This window comes from Macadamia integrifolia, chromosome 8 (assembly GCF_013358625.1).
Source record: "Macadamia integrifolia cultivar HAES 741 chromosome 8, SCU_Mint_v3, whole genome shotgun sequence".
Classification (NCBI taxonomy): domain Eukaryota; kingdom Viridiplantae; phylum Streptophyta; class Magnoliopsida; order Proteales; family Proteaceae; genus Macadamia; species Macadamia integrifolia.
The window spans coordinates 12,148,184-12,171,701 of NC_056564.1; the positions used below are offsets into that span (position 1 = coordinate 12,148,184).

Genomic DNA, 23,518 nt, shown 5'->3' on the forward strand with positions numbered 1-23,518 from the left:
TTACATAGAAAATATATTGTCATTGGGCAAAATAAATGTATATTGTATTGACTCTTTAGAAAATTTAATATATGTAGGATTCACACTAGTTAGGATGCAAACCATTTTCTAAAACAACACAATTAATCCCATGTAAACCGATTGTGAACTGAATAACAAAAACCAATTAAAAACCGCTAAAATCGAAATCGGATGAAAACAATTTTGATTTCACCTTATTCCTATCTGGTGCGGTTTTGGTTTCACCTTATCAAAATGTAAATCAAACCAAAACTGAACCAAATAACCAAAACCACACCGTTTGACACCTGTAGCTCAATTAGTGATCCAAGGGCTGAAGGGACTCTGAACACGCATCCCAAGTACTCAGACGTAGGTACTTAAAACAAGAAGGATATGGAGCCGGTGGGCTCAACCTTGAACCTAGCCCAGTCCAACCTTAGTCTGGGTATTTCTCAAAAGTAACTCAGCCCATAGGCTGGGGCCGCTTGGAAACCCAAATAACAGAGAGAGACAGAGGCAGTGGGTTGCAGGCTTGCAGCAGTAGTAAGAGTGGGGAAAGTGAGAAGATGCACGGCGGTAAGTGTAGCTGCGGTTGATTGCAGAGGGTGCAGTGGAAAAAATTGAACGACTGAGATTACTTTCTCTTCATCTGACGGTCAACAATGTTACTGTGTGTAAGACATCATTTCCCCTCGTTTTGGGGTATACAATTCTAAACCCTAATTTGGTAGAAATCTAAACCGTAACTTATTTTTTTTGGTAGGATCTAAACCATAACTTAGAATTACGATTTGTGAAGAAATTTTGCTGACCTGGTAGTGACACTCATTCTTTCCAGCGCCGTCAGGTCCATGGCTATTGAGCTTACGTGGTACTGTGGTTTACAAAGACGAAGGATTCACGCCACGTTAATGGTTCCTCCAGTCTCTCCTGTTCTCTTTGGCAGATAACTTCCACAGAGAGAGAGAGCGAGAGAGAGAGCTTTGCAGGCTTGCTGCCGCAGGCTTATGGTTGTTCCATCATTTCGATGGGAAGTCTTAATGCACCAATCCTTTCAAAGACTGGATTCTGCTACAAAGTTCCTACTTTCAGACCCAAATCTTTCTCGACAAATCGGGGCAAGATATATGCACTGAAGAGTAACCAAAGCGACTCAAATTTATTTCTGAAAATCCAAATTTCATGTCCTCCATCATTCTCTAATGGCGTCAAGTCGCAAATCTGGTCTCAATTTGGACGAGCCACGAGGCGGCGGAACTCGTTGAGGAAGAAGCTCACTGACGAACAACAACAGGTGCGTGATATTCGTGATTCTTCCAATTTGCAAACCCCGAATGGCATTTCCACTGAAACTAATTTGAATTTTGGTGATTCAAAAGATAATAGTTCTGGGGTTCTAGGAGATATAGTTCAGTCTGATACTGTAACAAAACCTGAACTTATTTCTGATTCTGTTTTCTGGAGTAAATTGGAGAATTGGGTCGATCAATATACGAAGGATGAAGAGTTTTGGGGAACTGGGTCTGGTCCTATTTTTACTGTTTTTGAGGATTTGGATGGGAATGTGGAGAGTGTTTTAGTTGATGAAGATGAAATACTGAGAAGAAGCCGGATTGAACCCCGGTCTTTTGGAAAACCAGAGATGAGGGATCACTCCACTGAGGTAAATTTGAAGATTTCTGGTGCAAATCGTTTAGCCAGGGATATTGAAACTGGGAAATATAAAATTTCAAAAAGTAGCTCGATTGCTAAGTTTGTAGTCTCGGGTAAACGATCTGGTTTGGTTGGTAGACTCCTTTTGGATGCTCTTCAGCCCAACTTGTCTAGGAAGATCTCACGTCTTGGATTTGCAATGCTGTGCGGTTCCTTTATGTTTTGGGCAATTCGTAGAGTGCTTATGCCTGGCAATGATGTGGTGGAATTGACCAGGGAGGAGAAGGAAATGCTGAGGAGAAAGATGAAGTCAAGGATGGAGCAAGAGAAGATGATGGCTGGCACTGTTGAAGTGCTCCCTAATGCTCCAGAACCAGTAATGGGATCCACTGACAGGCCTCCGTTGGACAAGCAAGAACTTATGAACAGAATTAAGAAAGCCAAAGCATCAAAAGATAGATTGACATTACTGGATTCGACCTGTACTCTCTCTTCAAAAGCTAATAATTTTGATGATAGAATTCAAGAAATTAGAGGGATGGCCAGACGTGCACGCGAACTTGAGCAACAACAGTCTTCCTCATTCAATAGTGATAGAGAAAAAAATGAGTTAAATGAGAACATGCAAAATGGGATGAAAAAAGGCAAGAGTCAAGAAGAGTTTCTGAGTTTTCCAAATAATCTTTCGGATGGAGATCCAGTGAAACCTGTATGCACTGTAAGCTCCCTATCCGTAATTGATTCTAAGGAAGAAGATACTGGATTCCTGGGTGAATTGTCAATTGGAAATGCTTCCAAAAAGAGTGAGACTTCTGCTAGGTCTTCGAGCTTGGAAACCACAGAAGATGGAAGAAGCAGCAAATGGATTCCTGAGGAGAAAGAGTGTACTTCACACTTATTAGATGTGAAAGAAGTGATGCAATCAGACCTGGAAAATAAGCATTCGAAGGGTGATTCATGGGTCCCTCTAGGAATTAATGGAACCATGAGGCCCACATCTGTAGATGAACCTAAGATAGAAGATAGCAGCTTTTTGGGTGAAGTATCATCTGGGAATGCTGCAGAGTGTAGTGATTCTGGGAATCATAGTGTGTTTAGTATGGTAGCTTCTGAAACTGGGGAAAAAAATACATGGGATCTGGAAAAGATTGAAAAAACTATACACTCACCGGACATGAAAGAAGTGATGCAATCCCATGATACTAAGGATACATCAAATTCATTGGATACGATTTCTATTGGGATGAAGCCTAAGGTTATACGGTCAGTCAAGGAAGCCAGGGCGTACCTTTCCCAAAAACGTGCCAAAAAGGAGGATGACCTACATCCCCAAGTCAGAAATCTCCAAGAAAAAGATAATCTTGTTCCTGCTGCTGATCAAGATTTGAAGGTTAAGACAGGACCATTAAGTTACAAAAATAACAGTATGCTTGAAATTTCTATGATAGATGATACATCGGGTCTTACATCCATCAAGAATGCTCGTGAAGATTCTACCCAAAAGAAAACAGGAGTGGCTACTGATATTTCACAGTCCTTCCAAGTCAAAGTTGATGAGCCAGATGATGCACAAGAAAAGAATGAGGTGGATGATCTTAAGATGTTCGGAACTTCCCAGGATTCTACATGCAGTAATAGCAGTAAAGAGGCACCACTTCATAAAGACCAGGATAGTTGGATGGAGAAAAACTTTCATGAGTTTGAGCCCATTGTTTCAAAGATTAGAGATGGTTTTAAAGAAAATTATATGGTTGCTAAAGAAAAAGGTCATGACGAGTCACGTTTGATTGCTGACATAACACAGCTCGGGTCCAGTGATGATGACAGTGAACTTGAATGGATGAAAGATGATGGCCTCAAAGAAATTGTATTTCAGGTCCGAGAAAATGAGTTGGCTGGGCGGGATCCATTTCATCTGATGGACGCTGATGATAAGCGTGTATTCTTTAAGGGTCTTGAAAGGAAAGCTGAGATAGAGAATGCAAAGCTGTCGAATTTGCATGAGTGGATTCATTCAAGAGTTGAAAATATTGATTATGGTACAGGTATTTATTTTATCTGACTTTCTTCTGTTTCATTGCCATCATTGAGTGTATGTACAGCTGCTGTAGGATTATACCCTCGTATAATTTTTTCTTAGTTATGTGTTATGCCCTATCCATACTCATATTCAACACAAATAACTTGGATTCCTCAGAAATGTGGAACTTGCTCTGGGCCAAATTTTTCTACTTTCTTTTCTAGTCACTTGTTCAAGTGTTCTGTGTACAAGTTCACAGTATAATCAGAGCATTAAATTTCATGCCAATACATTTGTTTGCTATTCCTGTAGATGGTATTAGCTTGTATGATCCACCAGAGAAAATCATGCCCCGCTGGAAGGGTCCACCAGTAGATAAAGATCCGGAATTTCTTAAAAACTTTTCAGAACAGAAGAAGTCATTTGTTGCTAGAAACGTGGGACACTCACCCTCCATGAATGAGGACGCACAAGATATGCTCCAGAAATCAGAAAAATCCCTATCCTCTGATGATATTTCCACTTCCTCACCTGTTTGCGATCAATGGAAGATATCCCAGGGTGATGTCTCTGCGAAGTTGAAGACGGTTATTGAGAGTAGTGATGGTTCCATTAGAGCTGGCAAAAAATCAGGTAAAGAGTACTGGCAACACACAAAGAAATGGTCCCGAGAGTTCCTAGAAGCTTACAATGCAGAGACAGATCCAGAGATTAAATCCATAATGAAGGATATGGGAAAGGATTTGGATCGATGGATCACTGAGGAAGAAATACAAGAAGCAGCTGATCTGATGACCAGGATACCCAAGAGGAAACGCAGATACATTGAAAAGAAACTCGACAGGCTCAAAAGAGAGATGGAAATGTTTGGACCACAGGCTGTAGTCAGTAAGTACCGTGAATATACAGAAGAGAAGGAAGAGGATTATCTGTGGTGGTTAGATCTTCCGCACATACTGGTAATTATCTGATTCATTTCCTTTCTTTGAATGAGAAAAAAGCACATTCTTAGCATATGCAAATTGCAGATTCTAGTCCGACTGGATTCAGGTTGCATGCATTTAGGTTTTCATCCCCTTTTTTGTTTAGCTAGAATGTACCTGACATTGATTGATCCTTAAGTACCTAGTAAGCTTTGTTTTTATCATAAACCATGACACTGTTTTTTATTATGCCTTAGACTAGGTCATTGTAATGCATCTTTGCTGCATTATATAATAGTTAAGACTTTCTAGAATTCTCTTGTGACTATATTTTTCTTCACATGAAGATCATATTTAATAAATATGTTACCCAATTACAGGTCCTCTGGGGTGACAATTCTTGGTCCATTCATGTGATAGCTTGTAAAAATTGTATCCATATGGCTATAGGGTAGTGGATTTAGCTTGTGCTCTCTCAGTTGGAAATTTCCATTATTCACCTTTTTTCCTCCTCTTTTGTTGCTGCAGTGCATTGAACTGTACACAGTTCAAGATGGGGTTCAGAAAGTGGGATTTTATTCTTTGGAGATGGCTGCTGATCTAGAATTGGACCCGAAACAATACCATGTAATTGCTTTCGAGGATGCCCGAGATTCCAAAAACTTATGCTATATCATACAGGCTCATATGGATATGCTTGGAGATGGCCATGCTTTTGTTGTTGCCCGCCCACCTAAGGTAAACAGTCTTCTTTAATAATAATAAGCTTTAGGATTTTGCAGTTCATTTCTACTCGATCCCAAGTCATGTCCGTGACTATAATTCGTTGGGCATGTGTGAGGTTGTTCCCTGTTCCACCAAAGTTTTAGTGGTGGTGGCTCACAGCATATCAGTGGTGCTTAGCATTATAAAGCAGAGGTTCAATAGGTGGGCCCCACTCACAAGATTTGCTAGACCAGACATTAGCCAAACTGGATGATCTTAATTTCTTATACTGCTGGAGCTCTTGGATAGCCAAAGGGCATTTGCAACAGTTTTTGAGCTGTCAATTGTTGAGTTGTCTGATCAAGCTGATTATCAGCAAAACAACATAGGTCCACTGTTCAGAGTGAAAAAGTGCACACACATTGCTTCATATAGACTAGGTACTACCATTTCTAAGGCAGCGTGAGGACATTGATACCGAGTGTTGTTCATTCTGGAATCATGATCTGAACTTCACATTTTTCTTCTGTGGATAATTTAACGGTCCTTGTCCTTCTGTCTCCTCCCTAAGTTTTTATGGTGGTTCATTGGCATTTAATAGGAGAGGTCTTCGATTTTTTTTTTTTTGTAAAATAATAATTATTTGTCTGTAGGATGCCTTTCGAGAAGCCAAGGCAGATGGTTTCAATGTTACTGTAATCAGAAAAGGGGAGCTCCAACTTAATGTGGATCAAGCACTTGAAGAGGTAGAAGAGCAAATAACTGAGATTGGGAGCAAGATGTACCATGATAAGATCATGCGTGAACGCTCTGTGGATATTGGCTCATTGATGAAGGGTGCTTTTGGTTCCAGCAAATCTACCAAGAGGTAACTTCCAACCTTTGGTGAAGGCATTCTACTTGTACTCTTTTGGATGAGATATCCTTGTCCGGGATAAGTTTCTCGTTGTTTGGTGAACTATGCGCTTGTTTTAATTCGTCAGTTTAGAAAAGTCAAATAGTTAATCTATGTGGTCTTTAACAGAGTAAAATGTACCATTTTTAAGTTCTATCTACAGTTTTGGTCATAATGGGATCTTATTTCCTTATGAACCATTTCTTTCTGCAGGCAGAGGTCCAAGCCGAAGCTAAGGGAACCAACCAAGCATTGATAGATGCTCAGGAAAAGGGTCACTAGGTTAGATTCATAACTAAATTTATGAGGCCATATGGTTTTGAGTGATGTAATAGCAATCAGGCCATGCCATCTACTTCGAAGGTGTCTTGAAGAAGAGCCGCTGTTGCCCCACTTGCTGGATTTTGGATGAAGAGGTCCTCGAATTGGGTGTTTTGTCCCCCATCAAATGTACAATCCCACATCTGAGTTGCGTCTTGTGATTCACAATCTATAGGTGTGAAGATAAACGAACTAAAGGTAATCAGTGAATCACAAGACCTATACATTGTACATATTTTATGTTTTGGTCAAGTTTTCATGTAACTTCTTTTGACGTGTTAGTCTCAGTTCTTTGCGTCATAATCGTTGTTTATATGAGGTTCGGTCTACCAATGCCTTTTTTGCATACTATAAATAAATGATATTCCTTCTATGTGTGAACTTCGTAAATGCCATTGGTCATTCGAACTTCTGTTGCTTCATGGATGCAGTTGCGGACTCACTTTTTTGAATCATGTTGAATTATGTAACTTTCATGAAGCATCCTTAACTGCTTCTCAATTCAAGAGGTTATTTTGATGGTCTTACACCATTATGCTATTAATCACAGTTTTGAGGGAGATGATGTGTTTTTCTGTTTTGCTTCTTGTTCTTCTTACTTCTTGTATTGACTGAAGAGTAATTGGATTCTTCAGATTGTTTCATAAGTTTTAAATAGAAATAACGGTTTTTCACTTGGAGATGAGCATGGTGATAATTGGGCTACATTTGGGAAACCTCTCTGGAAGTGATTTCATTGATTTCTTGCTCACCGGGAGCAGATTGTGAGCAGAATACTGTTCGGCATGCCACCTGTTTTTTCGCTCACAGAGCAATTCTGGTTAAAAAGTGCTCAGTGAACACTTTTGACAGAACAAATATTTTTTTTGCTTTTACGGTTCGCAAGAAAAGCTCCCTTGACTCGATTCTCATACCCCCCCTTCTCTCTCTCTCTCTCTCTCTCTCTCTCTACTGAGACACAAGAGCCCCAGGTAAGCCTCCGCCATGGCGGTCTTCATCCTCCACCTCTCCCCCTCTCTCCTTTTATACCTCTTAGACGACTTGTGTTGTATCTCTCTCTAGTGGAACCGAGCTGGTCACATCCAGAGGATCCTCTTGTTCTGAGTAAGCGTTTTGTTGTTCTGTTTTTCTGTGGCAGGAGCTTCTCTTCTTCCATAAATGGCATGTGGAACAACCATGACTGCTGCTTCAAGGGCCTTCTTCTGCAGAAACAGGAAGCACTTCTTCTTCCTCTCTATAAGCCCAAGTTTCCCATTTATCCGCTGCAGCAACCGCCACATTTTCTTGCCTGAAAACTCCAAAAAATGCTTCTTCTTTATCTTTATCTATATCTATCAGATGCATTCAATCCACTCAAGAAACTTTGGAGACAAGTGAGAAATGTGTCCTCTGTTTGCGGATGCAATGTTGTTGACATTCTTGAAGGAAGAGGTCTCCTTGAATCAATCACCAGCGAGAATCTCATGTCAGCTTGTTCCAAACCAAAGGTCAGTCCTCTGTGGTTTGCCTCCTACTACTGAAGCTTAAACGTGGGAAACTTGCTTGGTATTATTATACTATCTTGGTTTCGGGTAACAGTAAAAAAAGGGAGTACCAATTAGGTCCAAACTTAATTAATTAGCTAAAACTTAATTTCCTAACTTCAACTCATGCTGCTTGAAGTAGACCCATATATAATAGACAAAGATACAAGATAGAATGCATGAATCCAAACACAACCGTGCAGTGATCATTGGCAGATTTGGTTCTTTCTAAGATTTCCAGTAACACATTAACCTTCTTCCTGATAAAAGTGAAAGAAACAAAATCGTGACTCGTGAGCTTCTTCTCCAGGTAGAGAGGGGGAGAGAGAGAGGGCGGGGGCCTCGAGAGCTGTGAATCTCCAGCACATTTAAGTTCCAGTTTAAATTGAGACAATAAATTGATTGAGGTCGCTGGCATCGAGTCTCTGCAACTCCATCCAGACGATGTTTTTCTCACGGAGACGATGATCTCAACAGGGAAGAAGTGATGGATAGTGTTCTCGGCATTTTCAAGAACATCAAGGACCAGTGTTCGTAGCTGTCTTGTTGTTCGTGCTGTTATCGCCTTGTTTGCTAATCTGGGTGCCTGGTCGGAACCATTTCATTGAGTTCGACAACTTCCAGATCAGTGGGGTTATCGATTTTGGTTCACTCCATTCTCTACTTTACCCCATCTTCATCGTCTTCCTTGCTATTGGATTTCACATTTGCCTTGGTTGATCTTGATGATATAAACTTACATGGCATGACTACGTTAATGTTTGATTTCCTTCATTCCTTCCTTGCTTAGGGTTTCTGAGTTGCTTCACTTCCCTTGATATCTGCTAACGGTCTCGCTTTTACATCTCTCTTGTTCTCTTTGTGATCAATAGAATTCTGATATGCGTGACATGTTATCACAATTGATTTTAGTTTTCATTTGATTGATTTTGTGAGATAATACTTCTTTTTTCTTCTCAATTGCTGTTTCAGATTGGAATAGCTGTATTTGCATTTCTATGGTCTTATTACATTACACTAAGGGAACTGATCTCATGTTCTTACCCATATGTTTTTGTTTGGGGAAGAATAAGGTGAATTCTTCAAGGACTTGTGATTATTCAATGGAGGAAGCTGGAAGCATATAACACTGGTTTCTATATTGTGGTTAAAACCTTACAGGCTAAAACATACAATTTAAGGACTAAAAAATCAAAATGAGTCCAACAGTCTGGAAATATTGTAATTTCTGGGCAGATTGGTTCATACTTCATAGCACATTTTATTAGTTTTTTATTGAAAGGAGGATCTTAACTTGAGTGGTGTAGTTTATCCCATTTCCACTGTGGGCCTTGTCCCGTTGGATTAGGTTGTTAGGGAGTTACAACAGTAATTTTCTCTAATTACATTAGAATGGTGGAATTTGAGTTTTGGTTGTTCTCTGACTCTTGACATATTGGCATCACAACTAGTAAGAGCTTGAACTGAGTTTTGAGGTTTTCAATTGACACAGTACTCGGGTTCTCTGCATGAATCATTTATCTACCAGTGGTGTTATTGTCGATGAAATGCTCAGGTCATCGTTAGTAGGTATTGGGTTGGGGCAAAGTTCTCTCTCATTATTCTTGTACTCTGTGGTGAGTGGGAATCCATTTAATTTTGTTTCATGACAGAGAATTGATCTGGTTTAGATGTGATTGGATAGCAGAATGCCTCTCTCTGTGAGTTTTTTGCCTTTGCTGTTTATGGTGTTTTTCTTACTGAAAGTGGCGGGGTAGTAATTTGGATATAATGCCATCCTTGGAAGGTTTTGTTGTTTCCATGAATATGAAATCAAATTATTTATGGGCCATTTCAGTAGTTCAAACAGAGCACCACCTCAAGAAACTTCAAGCAGGTGGAAGTGGGGATGTGTGATGTGAACCATTGATCTAACACTGACACACTATAGGCTGAATAAACAAATGTACAAATCCTAATTTATTGGGTTGGTAAGGTTTTCAGTTCACTATGATTCAACACTGCCACACTACAGGCTGAATAAACAAATGCACAGGACCTGATTGTATATTCATGAAATAGGTAGTGTATTACAATAAGGCTGCTGGTAACTGTGTTTAATTATTTGTATAAAACCCATTCTTTTCCTCTAGAAACTTGTCTTGTAAACATTACCAAAACTTGTATACTTTTTGTCTTAGTGATCTTATAGATTATCACGTGAGATCTTAAGCATCAGTTACAGGCATAGTTGTCACGGCGTCAAATCGATCCAAGGCAGTGGAGGGGTGGCTAATCGATTTGGCGATGAATCGCCCGTTTTGGCGTTGCCATGGCGGTCAAATCGCCCTTGTGTCATTTTTTATTTTTTCTATTTTCTAAAATTATTTAATATGCTACTTTTTTATTTTTCCTATTTTTTAAAGTTATTTAGCATGCTACAAGCCTAGAATATATACCCTATAACATATAAAACAAACATTAAGTAACATCAAATCATCAAAAAAATCAACATAGCCATATCATGTCATCAAAAATCAATATAAATTATTGACTTATACAGTTTTACATCAATTCATCACTCATCAAGTCATAAAAAATCAACATGTACATCACACAAAAGTAAAAATTAAAAGGCTAACCTGTGACTGAAGCTTGAAAGCAATGATTGGAAGTGAGTGAGCAACCTGAACAAAGTAAAAGGTATATATATCAATATATTATATACGAATGAGAGATATATATTTGGAAACCTAAGAATAAAATCAATAGATCAATGATAAGATAAGTGGCTAACCTGTTAAGCTATTAATGACTTACTGAAGCAATAAAGCTTGATAGCAAATGAACTCAACATAAAAAATAATAATAATAAATAAATAAATAAATAAACTTAACTAATCATCCAAGTTCAATGTTCAAGTTTAAAGTTTAAGGGTAATTTACAACGCCACCCCCTGGAGAATGCCAATATTAGAGGGACACCCCCTCTCTTTCACCAAATTAGACTCGGACCCCCTACCGTCAGTCAACGTTACATAATATACCAAGAATGCTGACATCAGCAGTTAATATTTTTTCTAAATTTCATTTTGCCCTTCAAAATAATGGAGTACCAAAATTGCCCTTAATGGTTCTATTCCCAAGTTAGCCTCAATGAGTTGAGAAGAAGAACGGGTAGGCTTGCAGATCGGCGGCTGCGAACACTCTTTCGACGACGGCGACGACGAAGATAAAGCAACTATGAAGGAACGAGAACATTCTGCCGAAGAACGTTCTTTGTTGCTAAAGTTGTCGAACATTAGAGCGGAATAATTTAAATTGGTTAATATGGTATGCAGGCAATGATGCTGAATGATCGCATTCATAGCGCATCCAGACTCCAGTCTACCTTGGCGAAGGCAGATGAGTATCTGTCAAAGCTCCCACCAGAGACACATTATTCTGATTTTGAGCATAGGTGAGCTACTTAATTCATGTTTGATTGCTCTTGCCTCCTTATTCTTCATGGTGATTCATTTGTCTTTTGTTTTTAAAGGTTTCTATTGCTTACCTGATGTGCAATTCATTTACTTGAGTGGTTCGTTTCTCATCTACGGTTTATTCACTTGTAAGCAGATTCCAGGAAATGGGTTTTGAAAGAGGTTGGGGTGATAATGCAGAACATGTTTTGGAGACAATACATCTACTCTCTGACATTCTTCAAGCTCCTGATCCATCTGTTTTGGAGACCTTCCTTGGGAGGATTCCTATGGTGTTCAATGTTTACGGCGGTGAACCCCCTCCAGAGACTACGGCGGCTGCGAACACTCTTTCGACAACGGCGACGACTGCGACTACGGCAGCGAACCCCCTCCACGACGGCATATGCAGGTTCGTGGGTCTATCTTCGGCGTCTCGTTGAGCACACAAAATCCCAATAGAGAACTAGAGATCAAAATGGGGAAAATAGAGAAGAGAAAAAAAAACAAAAACAAAAACAAAAACAAACAAACATATCTTCTCGCCTGCGACAGAAACTGGATGGGAAGCACTACTCGCCGGGGACAAAAGGAGAAGTATTTTCCGGCGACTGCCCTCTCTATCTCTGCTGGAACTCGTCTGAACCCTTGGTCGCAGGTAGGGAGAAGAGGAGAGAAGGAGAGAAAGAGAGAAGGAGAGAAGGAGAGAAGGAGAGATAAAAGGGTAAGGAGGGGTATTTTTGGGATAATGAAAAATGTCTAATTTATTAGTTTTTACTCATAAGGGCAAAAACGTCATTTCAAAGCATCATATAACGTTGACTGACGGTAGGGGGTCCGAGTCTAATTTGGTGAAAGAGAGGGGGTGTCCCTCTAATATTGGCATTCTCCAAGGGGTGGCGTTGTAAATTACCCAAAGTTTAAAGTTTAAACAATATATAAAATCCAAACACTCAAATAGTCAAACACAAATAACTTAATCATCATAATCATCCAACAAATCAGCAGATGGAAGATTCCTGTGTTGTCCACTAGAAGCATTTGCATTTTCACCAAAGTTATCTATGACATTCAAGTCATCATTCACATCATCCTCTTCTTTCAAATATTCTTCCTCATCTGATTTTGATGACTCCCCAGCGGCCCTCCCTTTACCACGGCGTGTGTAACACAAATTTCCTCTAGAGGTTGATGATTGAGCTCTCCTGGGTCGATTGGGCCCCTCCATTGTTGCCCCCATTGCTCTACCAGCAACGTCCCATGTGAGATCAGCATCGGGATGGACTATATTATCCACTTGCTCGTCAATCATCCACTCACTACTCCAATCCAGTTCATCAAGCACAAGTGGATCATAATTTCTGTTGAGGAGACGCCTTTGCTGAAACCTTTCTTCTAGGCGGCGATTGTATTGAACATAAACTAGATCATTCAAACGTTGATGTTCTAGCCTATTCCTCTTCTTGGTATGAATCTGAATTCATAAACAATAGAAAACAACAAACAAAGTTATTGTTCCAAAAATAAAAAGTCTAAAATATGAAATAGATGTAATACCCAGCTACTTACAAACTCAAATGTGCTCCAGTTGCGCTCGCAACCAGAAGAGGAGCAACAAAGCCCTAGAATACGTCTTGCAATCTTTGAAAGCTCAAAAGCATGACCTCCAAATGAACCCCACCAAGTAACTATAAAAAATAAATATATATAAAAATAGCTAGATTGATATTTAATATATCACACAAACAAAACAACTAAACAATGTACTCTACTTACTAGGACTCATGGTTGCCCGTGATCTAATTGTCATATTCGAGGCAAAACCACCTTGAGAATATCTATACAAAGTGGCTTGAGTATTTATCTTGTCTTGTAAAGCTGGTTCATGTATCATTCTTTCAATGGCTTCATTAAATGCAAGCTGTAGAGAAGATATAATTTGGTAGCCACCATCATCACCTTCCTTATAAGAAAAAAATTTGCCAGGATTAAGAAATAGTGTTGCTCCATACAAAGGACGCCCCATCTGAATCTCCCAACGCCTATTAACAATATCTAACACTTTCTTATATTGCCTTTCTTTATCTCCAAATTTTTCTTTTATTTTCTTTTTTGCCTCATCCATGGCAAATTGAACCTCAGGCATAGAAGGTCTCTCATCACCATCCACAATCCTCAAGATAGTAAGAAGTGGCTTTGAAGCTCTAAGACAATTTTTCCACACCATTCCAAAATGCTACCGCAAACACCGTCTCAACCACTTTCTTCCCAGCTTCGGTCTTTGCCAAATTAGAACTAGTCCATTCTTCAAAAATAAACAAATGTCTCAAGTCATCTTTATGTTTTAACAAGCTTTGAAGTATCAGAAATGCAGTTGCAAATCTAGTAGCTGTTGTCCTCACAAGATCCCTCCCATTTGTTCTAGCCCTCATTGCGTCAAGAATGCGTGTGTGCCTATAGATGAAGTTGGTTACTTTTTTTGCCTTACTTATCACAATCCTATTAGAATTCAAGAATCCTATTTCTTCCAACACCAGGTCAATGTAATGCGCTGCACAAGGAGTCCAATACAACTTTGTCCTCTTCTGCATCAGCATTGTACTGGCTAATTTATAAGCCGATGCATTATCTGACACAACTTGCACAACATAGTCCTCACCAATTTCTTGAACTTTGTTGTCAATCAATTCAAACAACTTCTCTGCAGTTTGAGATATACTAGATGCATCAACAGATTCCATAAAATAAGTCCCCTCTGGACAGTTAACGAGGAAATTAATTAAATGCCTTCCTCTTTTATCCGTCCACCCATCAGTCATTAGAGTGCACCCATACTGCTTCCAATACTCTTCATATTTATTCTTCATTTCTGCAGTTCTATCATTTGTTGCCTTTAACAATGGCACTCTCACTTCATGATAACTTGGGGGCTTATATCCTGACCCGTACTGTGCAATAGATTCTACCATCACCTCAAACCTCCTTGACTTAAGAGCATTGAATGGAATACCACACTGATAAACCTAGTCAACAATGTGATTATTAACTCTCTTTTTTTCTTTCGCTGATCTAAACCGGTTCTCTATAGTAGTCTGAGTACTCCCTTTAAGATGCCTCTTAGCAACCACTTGCTTAGGAGTCCGTCTAACATGAGCATCCATGGGGCCCCTTACTTGTGGTTGAATGACTACTTTCTTTTTCTTAGCAGATGTCCCAGAGCTAGGAATCAGTGTAGAGGTTGTAGAAGAAGGAGTCCTACTAGACTGTCTTTGACCTTCAACTTCTATATCAACATCCACATCAGCACCAGCACCAGCACCAGCACTAGCATCAACATCAACATCAACATCAACATCATCATCATCAAAAATGTCTTGCATCCTTTTCTTCTTATTGCGCATAAGAGCTGCATCCATCTCTGTAGCAATTGCTACAGTTGTCTTGGTACACTTAGCAACATCTCCATATCCACCCACCAAATGTTGCTTTAACCTTTTAATTCCACACTTGAGGTTTTTTCCACAAAGAGTGCATTTAACAAGGTTCTTGTCTGAAAGGTCATGCCAATACCCATACTTCCACCCAGGATCATTTGATTTGGCCTTCCTGGTTGGGTCTTTGGATGGATCATATGCAGCCGTGCTTATATTATCATCCCCACTACTACCAGGTCCACCAACAGTACCATCCATTATGAACTCCTATAGTCCTATTATCCTACAAGTTACAAAACAGAGTAACAAAGTATGTTAAGTGTTAACCAATAACATTAACATGATAACATAAAAAAGAAAACAATCAAACACTCACAAATCCAACTTAATCATTTCACTTAACACAACCAAGACCATTGTCAAGTTCTTATATTTTTTTTTTCCAGCAATCTAAATTATATGATTTCCCACCTTCAGATCAAGCTCTAGATAGTAGATAACTAGAGATACAATTAAAGAGGAAAACATATTATAAACATCAAAAATTCTAAAAGTAAAACAACATAGAACAGAAAAATGACATGAATCCATCTAAACCCATATGATAATTCTTGCATTTCTTTCAACCCATCAAAAAAAAAAATAATAGAAGGTACTGAAACTAAAAAAATCAAAGAGAAACTCAAAGAACCAAAGGGCAGAGGTTGCAGAGAATAACCAACCAGAGCAGATAATAGAAAGCAAGCGGCATAAAAGAAAAGAACAAAGATCGAAGTTACTCGCAGGTGGGGCCCTTACCTGGTTGTCGCTCTTGCTGCCGGAGGAGAATATGTCACAGGTGATATCGTGTTGTGGTTGTTGTCGTTCTTGCTACCGGAGAAGGAGAAGAGAAGACGTCGTTGTTGGTTGCTGCCGGAGAAGGAGAAGAAGAAGAAGTTGCAGGCAGTGGCTGCCGGAGAAGACGTCGTTGTTGGTTGCTACCGGAGAAGGAGAAGAAGAAAAAGTTGCAAGCGGTGGCTGCCGGAGAACCAGTCCGGCTGTTGGTTGCTGCTGGAGAAGGAGAAGAAGAAGAGTTGCAGGCGGTGGCTGCCGGAGAAGGAGAAGAGAAGACGGTCTTGCTGCTGGAGAAGGAGAAGAAGAAGTTGCAGCGGTGGCTGCCGGAGAAGGAGAAGAGAAAACGTCGAGGTTTTGGTCTCTTCGGCGAGTGTTTCAATTTTACGCTGCCATATTATAATAAACAAAATGTTAGTAAAAAGAAAAAACCAATTAAAATATAATAAACAAAATATTGTTAGTAAAAAAAAAAAACAAAGTCGACCGCCTAGGTAATAAATCGAGATATGGCGTCCTTGGCATCGCCATGGCGACGCCTAGCTGTCCATGGCGACCGCCAATTATGAGAACCACAAATCATTGGACTGCCATGCCCACTTTTTACCGCCGAGACGCCAAGGCACCACCTAGGCGACGCCTTGACAACTATGGTTACAGGATGGTTATTAATGTGGGTTCTGGTCAGGCCTCATGTTTTTGTTATATTTGAGATTAAAAAGAGGAGGATTTTCCATTCTAGACCAGGAGAGTGGACCAGCTTCCCATTTTTCACATCCTTCTAACTTTGAGTGGAACTTTCATTCCAAGGTGAGTGAGTTTATGTTGCTAGTGTTGCTTCAAGAGCATGACTAAACATGAAATGAAATTTTCCCTGTAAACTGATTTCAGCTTCTGTTGGTTTGATTTCTTATTAAACAGTAGAAGAACAGAATTTTATCTTTTCAGAACTAAATTTGCTCTAAGAAGTATATTTTAGTAAAGGTCAGTGTAAATTTCTTGTTAATACAATGGCTTGAAACCAAAGACCTTTTTTTAATTTATGGTTTAGAATGTTCAATCAAGAATCCACATCCCGTAATTATGGTTCAATCCCTCATTTTTAGCTCCCCACGCCAAATTTAATGTATGAAGCTAAGAAGCTCTCCCGCCTTGTCAGGGTCCAAGTTCGTGATAGAATTTGACTTTCCAAACAGTTCTCAAAGCATTATATTTGACTGATGGCAATTTAGGCGGAAGAAATTGGGTAGTGGGTCTGGCTTGTCTAGCCAATTTTCCAACTTGAGCATCAACTGTTAATTTTAGCTTTAGGCGTGGATCTGTATTTAATTGATGAGGCACTGAAGCACTACATTTGGACATTCTATCAAGAGTGTTTCCGTAGATTTTGTTATATTTTAAGAGAACGTGGAAAGCTATGTTCAAAGGCCTTGAAATAGCTCAAGAAAAATAGAATGTGATTCTTAGGTGGTGGTGGAGTTTATATCTTGTCAAAATATTCCTCAGAGATTTCTTCAGCAGCGACAGAACCTGAATGATTTTCTCTCTGCAATGTTATATTTCCTATTGCTTTCGAGAAGTGAATTTTGTTGCTGATCTGATTGCGAAGCATGCTGCAAAGTTCTGTAGATCATAAACTTGGGATTCAAATCCAGCATTTATTTCCAATGATGTAAATTGGGACTTTTTGCAGCGCTCAGGATATAGATTTATAGGATAATTGGGTTTTCTTTTCTCCTCTGCTGATGGCAATGCCTTAATGTAAACTAGGATAGACAAACTACCAAGCCTTTTACTGCAGGATTTTAATCAGAGAACATTCACACCCCTGCATATCAGCAACATAATGACAGATCATATCAAAGGATGGAAACTGATCAAGGTCTAGGACTTTGGGGTATCGATCTAAGAATTATGGTTTTCGGTATCAAATTAGGCAAATATGAAAGGCTAGTTTAGATGATGAAATAGGGTTAGCAATAATATAGAAAATATGTCCGAACACCAAAGAAATCAGAAGCTAACAGTTCCATGCTATTGGTTTCAGTCTCTGGTCTAAAAAGAGGATAATAGTCACTACATGACAGAAATCGGGAGATTCTCATTGACTCAAAATCAGATGGTCCAATAGGGTTGAAATGTTAGTCGAGTTTCACAATAGGAGCATGGTTTTAAGTATCGGTGCGTATCGTGCCGTATCGGCCGATATGTATCGGTATCGATAGGCATCGGCACGATACATACTGATATGCTAAAGGGAATTTTTGGCCCTCTTTTGTGTATCGGCGTATCGTGTCGTACCGTATCGGTACCAATACGTACATTACTCTGCGATACGAACTTTTAAAAATATGAAAATTCCCGTTAGTACCAGTACGTATCGGTACCATATCGATACGTATTGATTGTATTGTACAGTATCGAATCGATACGGCTACTTAAGTGTGAATGTGTTTTTTGTTGTTTGAAACAAACACTTCAAACTCTCACCAACAGTTTTCTATATTTTTCTTCTTTCTTCCCCTTTGATTCACATACCTTTTTGGAGACTCAAATGGTAGATTGAAAGAAACATTGTGGAAGTGAATGGTTCAAAGAAGGAGAAAAACATAGTCCAAGAAGAACCTTGAACTTGAAAGTTGAAAATTTTGAATAGTAAGTTCTTGAATCTTTACTCACTTTTTTCGACTTTAACCTTAGATTTTCAAGTTTTTTTACAAATCTAAGGTTCATCATACTTAGAATCACATTTTGTGTATTATTATTACATGAAATCATTGGATTTATAAGGATTTACACACTTTTTTCAAAAGAAAATGAGGGTTTCAATTTTTTTCAAATTTCTTAGATCTACTCATGCTCAATGGTTAAAAATGTTTAGATTTTTTATATGTTATGTAAAAACAAGTGTTCTACAACTTCCATGAAAAATTTTGATTTTTCTCAAAAAAATATATTTTCTTAATTTTTTTATTCCAAAATTAATTTAAAAAAAAAGAAAAATACAAAAAATTATATATATTTTTTTTTTTTTTTTTTTTTTAGAAAATTTTTTTCATTCAACTCTTAAAAATAAAGTCATTACTTATAATTACTAAATACATGATTTCAAATGAAACCCACATTTTTTTCCCCAAAAAAGTGAGGGTTTCAAATTTTTTTTTTCTTAGATCTACTCAAATATATTGGTCCACACTTTGTTGATTTTTTATATGTTCTTTAAAAACATTTAATCTACAACTTCTATAAAAAAAATTAATTTTTTTAAATAGTTTGTATTTTTTTATTTCAAAAATTAATTAAAAAATATGAAAAATACTAAAAAAAATACAATTTTTTTATAAAATTCAGTTCATTTTAGTTTTAAAAAAATATATATAATTTACTTGGCCAATGACCATGATGTAAAATTAGATGCACAATTTTTTCCAAAAAAAGTGTGCATTTCAAGTTTATGTAAATTTGAAAAAGTACAAAAAAATCTTTTTTTTTTCTTTGGAAGCATCTCATTTTAGTTTCTAAAAAAATGCTATTATGTACTAAATACTAAATCAATGAATATGCATATTAAGATTCATTATTTATCTTTGTAGGAAGATGGCGCCTAAAGAACGGACTAAGGATATCGGATGGGCTACAGTCGAGAAAGTACAAGGCAATAGGTTGTGTACACAATGTAATTACTGTGATAATATCCACCTAGGAGATGGAATTACTAGACATAAACAACATTTGGTTGGAGGATTTTCTAATGTTGCCAAATGTAACAAGTGCCCAGATGAAATAAGCAAAGCAATGAGGAAGCACTTAAGGGGAAGTAGAGATAAAGCAAAGAAAGCTGTTGAAGAAAATGATAGATTGGTTGAGAATCTAAGGGATCATGAGGATTATGAAGGATCTGATATGGAGGCAGAGAATGAAGATCAACAGCTTGCACACGCAATGCATATTTCAAGGGAGGAACCAAAAGAAAAACAATGGATAGCAGAACAGCTGAGAAGAAGTCAATCTGTAGGACCTAGACGTGGTGGCCCTATGATTTATGAACAAGGTTCTAGCTCTAGAAGTCATCCAAGTGTAGATATTGGAAGCACTGTGAAGGGCATGTTTGACAAATTTGCCTCCAGTGGTAAAGGTAAGGGGAAAAGGAGCCCAGAAATTAGAGATATGAGAGATGTACCATATAAACATCATCATGAAGGTCAACAAAGGATTGAAGAGGTTTTCCAACCAAAAACATTGAGTAAGAAAATTGGGAAAGCAATCTCTAGGTGGTTCCACAGTTCTATGATTCCACCTCACAAAGCTAAAGATCCGTACTTCAAGGTTATGGTCAAGGAGATTCAGACATGTGGGAAAAATGTGATGCCACCCACATCCCATGAAATTGCAGGGCCATACTTAGATACTATTGTGAAAGAGATGGATGAATACATTGAAGAGTTTAAATACAAGTGGCCTGAATATGGAGTGACCATCATGTGTGATGGGTGGAGTGGACCGACGAGGATGTCCATCATCAATTTTCTGATATATTGTGATCGAAAAACAATATTCCATAAGTCTTTCAACGCATCCTCAAATATCAAGGACTCAATATATTTGTTTAAATTAATGGATGAAGTTGTTTAGGAAGTTAGGACAGATTATGTTGTCCAGGTTGTGACTGATAATGCCTTCAATTTCAAAAAAGCTGGTACTTTACTTATGGTGAAGTATCCCACCTTATACTGGACACCTTGTGCAACCCATTGTATTGATTTGATATTCAAGGACATTCGTGAAATGAACAAAGTGCAAACATTGGTTTTTGTTGCCAAGATGATCACCAATTTCATTTACAATCACAGCTGGGTGTTAGCATTGATGAGAAAGTATACAAAAGATGACTTGGTGAGGCCCGCAGCAACAAGGTTTGCAACAAATTATATTGTACTTGATAGTATTCAAAAACGGAAGGAAGGGCTAGTTAAGTCATTCACCTCTAATGAGTGGTTCATTAGTAGATATGCAACCACTGAAATTGAAAAAATTATTCAAGATTTAATCACCTCAACAAAGTTTTGGGAAAGGATATATCGATTTACTAAGATTATGCAACCACTATTTGCGATACTTAAAGTAGTTGATGGTGATAAGGCACAGACGATGAGAAATATAGTGCATTATATGGAAGTTGTCAAACAAAAGATAGAAGAGGAGAACCCAAAGTCATTTAAGGCATTTTTGAAGATTATAAATCGTCGATGGGAAAATAATTTGGTTCAAGACCTTCATCGGGCAGGTATTTTCTCAATTAAATTTATAAGTTACTTTATTAGTAATTTAATATATTAAATCGTTAACAATAAGTGATATGTAACAATGTCAATGTGCAGCCTATTATTTGAATCTGGATCTGCACTACAAGAACAATTTAAGGTTTTGGAAAGATTTGATGGAATCTTTAAAGGATGTTATCAACAAGTTAACTCCTAATATTGATTCGGCCAAAGATGCAGTTAAAGAGATTAGTAGTTTACTAAACTTACATATTGAATCATTGATTAATATTTAATATATTGAGTGGCATATTAATATGTTAATACATGTATAGGTGAAGTACTTCCGAGAGGCCACTCAAAGGTTTGCTGATCATTTAGCTATCCATGCTAGAGGAACACAACGCCCTGGTAATTTAGGCTTAATCAGCTATCCTTGTATTTCAAATTTATTTCAAACTCCTAATGTTACAATTATCTTTGTATAGCTGATTGATGGATGAACTATGGATGGAGTGCTCCAAGCTTAAGGTCAATCGCAATGAAAATATTATCATGCACGGCATCTTCAAGTGGTTATGAACATAACTGAAGTACGTTCGGATTGATACACACCAAACCTAGGAATCGTCTGAGTTATGAGAAGCTAGAGAAGCTAGTGTATGTGTACTACAACATGAAATTGCAGATGAAATATTTAAAATTGGAGAAATCAGGGGATGATATTGATGTTAACCCAATTGACATCACCCACATACTCGACGAGGAAGATCCAGTTAGGGGATGGATTGAGGAGACTAAAAATGTTTTAGTGTTGGACAAATTATCTGAAGATCGACGACAAACCACACCTGATCCCATTATGAATGGCCTCATTAGAGATATAAATGAAGATTTTAAAAATATTGTTGATGATGAAACCCAAGCACCATCAGCTATGGAAGAGGATGATGATAGCTCCAATGATGGCGATATTAGGAGGACGAGATCAGGTGCTACATATAGCGTAACTCAACCAGATAGTGATGATGATGATCAAGACAAGGATGGTGCTGCTACTGATGATGATGATGATTATTATTATTATGATGATGATTATGATGGTAATGATGATGATGATGATGGTGGCAGTGGTGGTGGCAGTGGTGGTGATGGTGGTAGTGGTAGTGGTAGTGGTAGTGGTGGTGGCCAAACTTATGTACCACTACATTTCACAGAAGAGGCTGCATTTACACATGCAACCCAAGATAGTCATCATGGTGCTAGCACACAATCAAAGTCTTATAGTCAGAGGGGTAGGCGATCCCACAATCCGAGTGCTACTGATGCATTGATGAGTAGTATGGAGTCAATGTGCATTAGTTCAGATCTTGCTGGTTCCTCATCCGGATATGGACACCACGTATCTTCATATGCATCTTCAGCCTATGGATATGGGACTTATGCAGGACAATCATTTGCCAATCCAGAGCAGTACAGAAGTTCAGATCATGCTGGTTCCTCATCCGGACACGGACACGGACACCATGTATCTTCAGGTGCTTCTTCAGGCTATGGATATGGGACTTATGCAGGACCAACATTGGCTACTCCTGAGCAGTACAGAAGATTTTATAATGAATGGGAGACCCACTACCATAAATATTTTGACTGGGGTAAATATTGTGCCTATATTCTACAAGTGCAGAATATCATCATAATTGCTTCTATTGAAGAAGAAGGTCCTAGCCAAGGATTTGAACCACCACGACACTCTTTAGGGCACTCATACAGTGGCAATGGCAATGGCAATGAGGAAAGAAAAGACTGTAAGAAACTCAAACCTCATCATTTTGAACATTTTCAACTCAATATATTTGTCTATCAATACGATACCCTCTACTTAAGTATTTATGCATTCTACATGTTATATATAGCTTTTTTTAACTGTTTTTATGCAAAAGTGTATAAAAATGTGTTTCCTATCCATTTGTGTGTATCTTAGCATATTTTCGATACGATACGATACGATACCCTCCGATACGTATCTTAATTTTGACCGACCGATACGACGATCGATATCGATGTAAGTCTAGCATTTATTTCCAATGATGTAAATTGGGACTTTTTACAGTGCTCAGGATATTGATTTATAGGATAATTGGTTTTGCTTTTCTCCTCTGCTGATGGCAATGCCTTAATGTAAACTAGGATAGACAAACTACCAAGCCTTTTACTGCAGGATTTTAATCAGAGAACATTCACACCCCAGCACATCAGCAACACAATGACAGATCATATCTGAAATAACCTAGAGGGGGTGAATAGGTTATACTAGTGGAATTTAACTCTTTTCGATAATAGGTCACAAGTGTGACTGCAAGTTAAAACAATGTAAAGTAAATAAAACAAGTACAACCACAAAACACAAGATTTATAGTGGTTCAACTCAATCCGAGTCTAGTCCACTCCCTACAAGAATCCTCTTGTAAGGTATTCCACTAGTTCTCTCTTTCAGTATGGTATGTAG

At 38.3% G+C, this 23,518-nt stretch overlaps 1 protein-coding gene across 2 annotated transcripts; it reads left to right on the forward strand.

Moving 5' to 3' along the window:
* The first annotated feature begins 756 nt into the window (after positions 1 to 756).
* On the forward strand, positions 757 to 8,896 carry LOC122085444. 2 transcript variants are annotated; one of them, XR_006142131.1, is made up of 7 exons: positions 757 to 3,701; positions 3,989 to 4,635; positions 5,128 to 5,337; positions 5,958 to 6,172; positions 6,413 to 6,718; positions 7,659 to 8,007; positions 8,354 to 8,896. XR_006142131.1 is itself a non-coding variant. In XM_042653879.1 (5 exons), exons 1-5 carry the CDS (start codon positions 1,031 to 1,033, stop codon positions 6,453 to 6,455), a joined length of 3,786 nt encoding a protein of 1,261 aa, XP_042509813.1. In that variant the 5' UTR covers positions 757 to 1,030; the 3' UTR covers positions 6,456 to 6,893. The 2 variants fall into 2 exon arrangements, 1 of the variants encoding a protein (XP_042509813.1); XM_042653879.1 differs by lacking the exons at positions 7,659 to 8,007; positions 8,354 to 8,896 and having other exon boundaries at positions 6,413 to 6,893.
* Positions 8,897 to 23,518: the final 14,622 nt, after the last annotated feature.

Coding starts and splice junctions, on each gene's coding strand:
- LOC122085444 (XM_042653879.1), top strand. CDS start 1,031: ATGGGAAGTCTTAATGCACCAATCCTTTCAAAGACTGGATTCTGCTAC. Junction 3,702..3,988: donor AAATATTGATTATGGTACAG/GTATTTATTTTA, acceptor CTATTCCTGTAG/ATGGTATTAGCTTGTATGAT. Junction 4,636..5,127: donor TAGATCTTCCGCACATACTG/GTAATTATCTGA, acceptor TTGTTGCTGCAG/TGCATTGAACTGTACACAGT.